General features: G+C 55.8%; 1 protein-coding gene across 7 annotated transcripts in view; it reads left to right on the top strand.

Moving 5' to 3' along the window:
• Positions 1 to 675: 675 nt before the first annotated feature.
• The window catches only part of SCAF8 (SR-related CTD associated factor 8), a 248,254-nt gene continuing 245,873 nt past the window's right edge, over positions 676 to 3,056 (top strand). For all 7 annotated transcript variants that reach the window (XR_005201851.1, XR_005201857.1, XM_037742039.1 and 4 more), the window contains exon 1: positions 676 to 1,200. Coding sequence is in view for 5 of the 7 variants with exons in the window: in XM_037742039.1 (XP_037597967.1) it covers positions 1,171 to 1,200 (30 nt within the window). In the remaining 2 variants the exon portion in view is untranslated. The remainder of the gene's footprint in view (positions 1,201 to 3,056) is intronic.

Here is a 3,056-nt window from a genome sequence, read left to right as displayed (position 1 = left end):
TGCACTCTAGGGTCCTCTTCCCGCCTTGCAGACAAATGCACTCATTGTCTGTGCCACTCCAGTCTCTGGATCCAATGCAGCGGGCATTTCCTGCAAGGAGCTGCTGCATGCCTGCTTTTCCTGCCGCCTGCCCCAACCCGGATCCAAGGCTTTTGTTTCTAACGTTCCCCCCCAGTGCAGTTAAAACGCTTGAGTTCGCTGTTACTAAATAGACGGCCAGGAACTTTTCCTTGGCGGGGGGGAGCTGCGGATGTTTAGGGCACTGTCCAGTCAAGTTCTGAAAAGCAGCGAAGCCCAGCCGCTTGTGCAAAAGGACCGATCCACCGGGAAACAAGGGCAACGGGCACAATTCGTAAACTTGCCACTTCTATGGCACGTTTAGGCTCTTAGAGCCGCGCTTTGGCGCTGTCTCCTCCCGCTGTACATGTCGGCCTCGGCGTTCCCCAAGATGCCGCAGCGCTCGCTCCCGCGTCAACCGGGCGCGGGGAGGGGGCGAGGCGCTGGCGGCCCCGGGGCCCAAGCGAGCGCAGCGGAGTCGAGCGGGGCCTCCGGGCGGCGACGCTCTGGCCCTAGCCCGCTCGATGGTTTTCGCGCGGACGCCGGGGCCCGCACGGTCCAGTCGCCAGGGGGCGCGCTGACCAGCGCCGCGGATCTCCGAGCTGCGCGGCCCGACTCGGGTCGGCCATATTGGATGCCGCAGCCGCTGCTGCCAGCGCTTCCTCCTCTGTCTTCGCCGAGCGCTGCTGGTTCCTGCGGCCCGAGCGGTGGGGAGGTGAAAAAGGAGCCTGTCGGAGGCAGGGGAAGAAGCGGGTGGAGAGTGTAGGGTACTGGGCTAGAGGGTGAGGGACCGAGACGGAGCGGGGCGGAGAAGAGAAGGCGCCGCGGCCCAGCCCCTCCCCCGCCCGCCGCCGACCCGCCCCGGCAGCGCCTCTGTTCCCCAGAACGGCGCTCCGCCCGCACTAGCGGCCATGCCGGGGCCGCGCTGCCCCTGAGGGAGCCCTTCCCCTCCAGCGCGTGCCCTTCCACTCCGCCCCGAGGTCGCAGCGGCCCGCTCTCCCGCCGGCGCCCCCTCCTCGCGGCCACGCAGCCGCCCGCGTCTCGCTCTCCCCACCCAGCGCAGTGGCCGCCGCCTCTTCCGCCGCCGGGCTCGGGGGCCTCCGCAGCGACAACATGGAGGCCGTGAAGACCTTCAATAGCGAGGTTGGTATAGCAGCCCGGCCCCCCGCGCTCCTGTCCGCACTGCGCCCACCCCTGGCCGAGGTCGGGGCTAGGAGGGTGGGCGCAGACCTGCGGGCTTTTTAAGGGTGGGGTGAGCGGTGGACTGGCAGTGCCCGTGGGGGAGGGGTGTTTCTCCTCCGGGCGCCCCTCCCCCGGGTTCGGGAGGAGGGTTGGGGGAGGGCCGCCCTGGGCGGAGGGAGGTTCTGGCGTCTCCGGCGCCCTATGGAATGGCTGCGGGCTTGGAGGGAAAGGCCCGGTTGGGCCCTCCCCCGGAGACTCCCGACAGGTCCCTCGAGGTCAGTTCCGCCGAGACCTGGCCCGCCCATCTCCTTCCTGGGCCTTTGAGGATTTAGATGGACGCTGGACATCACTCTCCAGACCTCCTGGGTCCTTGCTGAGACTGACACCGATTGGGGGCGGTGGGGGAAATGAACCTGCGGGATGCTGATCTGTGGTCACGTTACACGTAGTGTTTATAATTGAGACATTGTTGACTGGGAACCTGCCAGCTAGGGATTTGAGCTAATTGGATGGTGGGTAGGCAGGCAAGGTTATTCTTTGATCAATCTTCTATTTTTACTCCTCATCCATCACGACATAAAGACAAGTGGTAGGGAGAGATCTGTACATCGAGAGAGGGAAAATTCTGGGGAAAACATGTCTTGCTGGCTCATTCAAATGAGATTTTAAAAAACACATAACGATTTTCACTGTGTAGATGAATGTGCTAGTCTGGAAGAAGACAGGTTTTGACAGATATGTTCAATTTCTTTTTCAACTCCTACTTAAATAGGCCTTAATGTAAACATCAAACATCGCAAATAAATAACTGCACAGTCAGCATTAGTATCCTTGTCTCTTCGCCTTACAAAGTGTAATTATGCTGGAAACTAAATTAGCATAAATTTTATGAACTCTTGTAAGTGCTAATACTTTATTCAATACTGTGATTGTTAAAAAGTATCTTTAATATTTACTTCTTAAAATACTAGGCTTTTTGCTGTGACGGTCCAAATAGGACAGTACTTTTAAATGCCGTTGCATAATTTTATCTTGTTTCAATTTATTTAAAAAGAATCAGTATTTGGGAATCTTAGCAAAGAGGCTAAACGGTAGATAATATTTGGGCTATGTTAGATACCAGTGATAAATAACTTTTTTTTGGAAAGCATTTTCTGTTTTTAAGACTACATTTTTTTTTTTTTAACAACTTGATAGAGCAATAGACTTGGGACCCAGGCTGGAGTACAGTGGCGCGATTTCGGTTCACTGCAGCCTCCGCCTCCTGGGCTCAAGTGATTCTCCTGCCTCAGCCTTCTGAGTAGCTGGGATTACAGGCGTGCACCACCACGCCCAGCTAATTTTTATGTTTTTAGTAGAGATGGTGTTTCACCATGTTGGCCAGGCTGGTCTGGAACGCCTGACCTCAAGTGATCTGCCCACCTCAGCCTCTCAAAGTGTTGGGTTTATAGGCATGAGCCACTGCTCCCAGCCTTTCATTTTTTTTTTTTTCTAGCTATCTTTTTATCTGTTTTTGAGAGGGAGTCTCATTCTGTCATCCAGGCTGGAGTGCAGTAGTTGTGATCTTGGGTCACTGCAACCTCTGCTTCCCTGGCACAAGAGAGGTCTTCCTCCTATCTCTGCCCCTCAAGTAGCTAAAATTACAGGCCAGAGCCACCACACCCACCTACTTTATTTTTTTGTAGAGGAGGTCTTGTTATGTTGCCCAGGCTGATCTTGAACTCTTGGGCTCAAGTGATCCTTTCTCGCCTTGGCTTCCCAAAGTGCTAGGATGACAGCTGTGAGCCACCACGCCTGGGGTGGGTTTTTTTTTTTTT

This window comes from Cebus imitator, unplaced genomic scaffold (assembly GCF_001604975.1).
Source record: "Cebus imitator isolate Cc_AM_T3 unplaced genomic scaffold, Cebus_imitator-1.0 Scaffold6, whole genome shotgun sequence".
NCBI classification, from domain to species: Eukaryota; Metazoa; Chordata; class Mammalia; order Primates; family Cebidae; genus Cebus; species Cebus imitator.
This window is presented reverse-complemented; position numbering and strand designations above follow the sequence as displayed.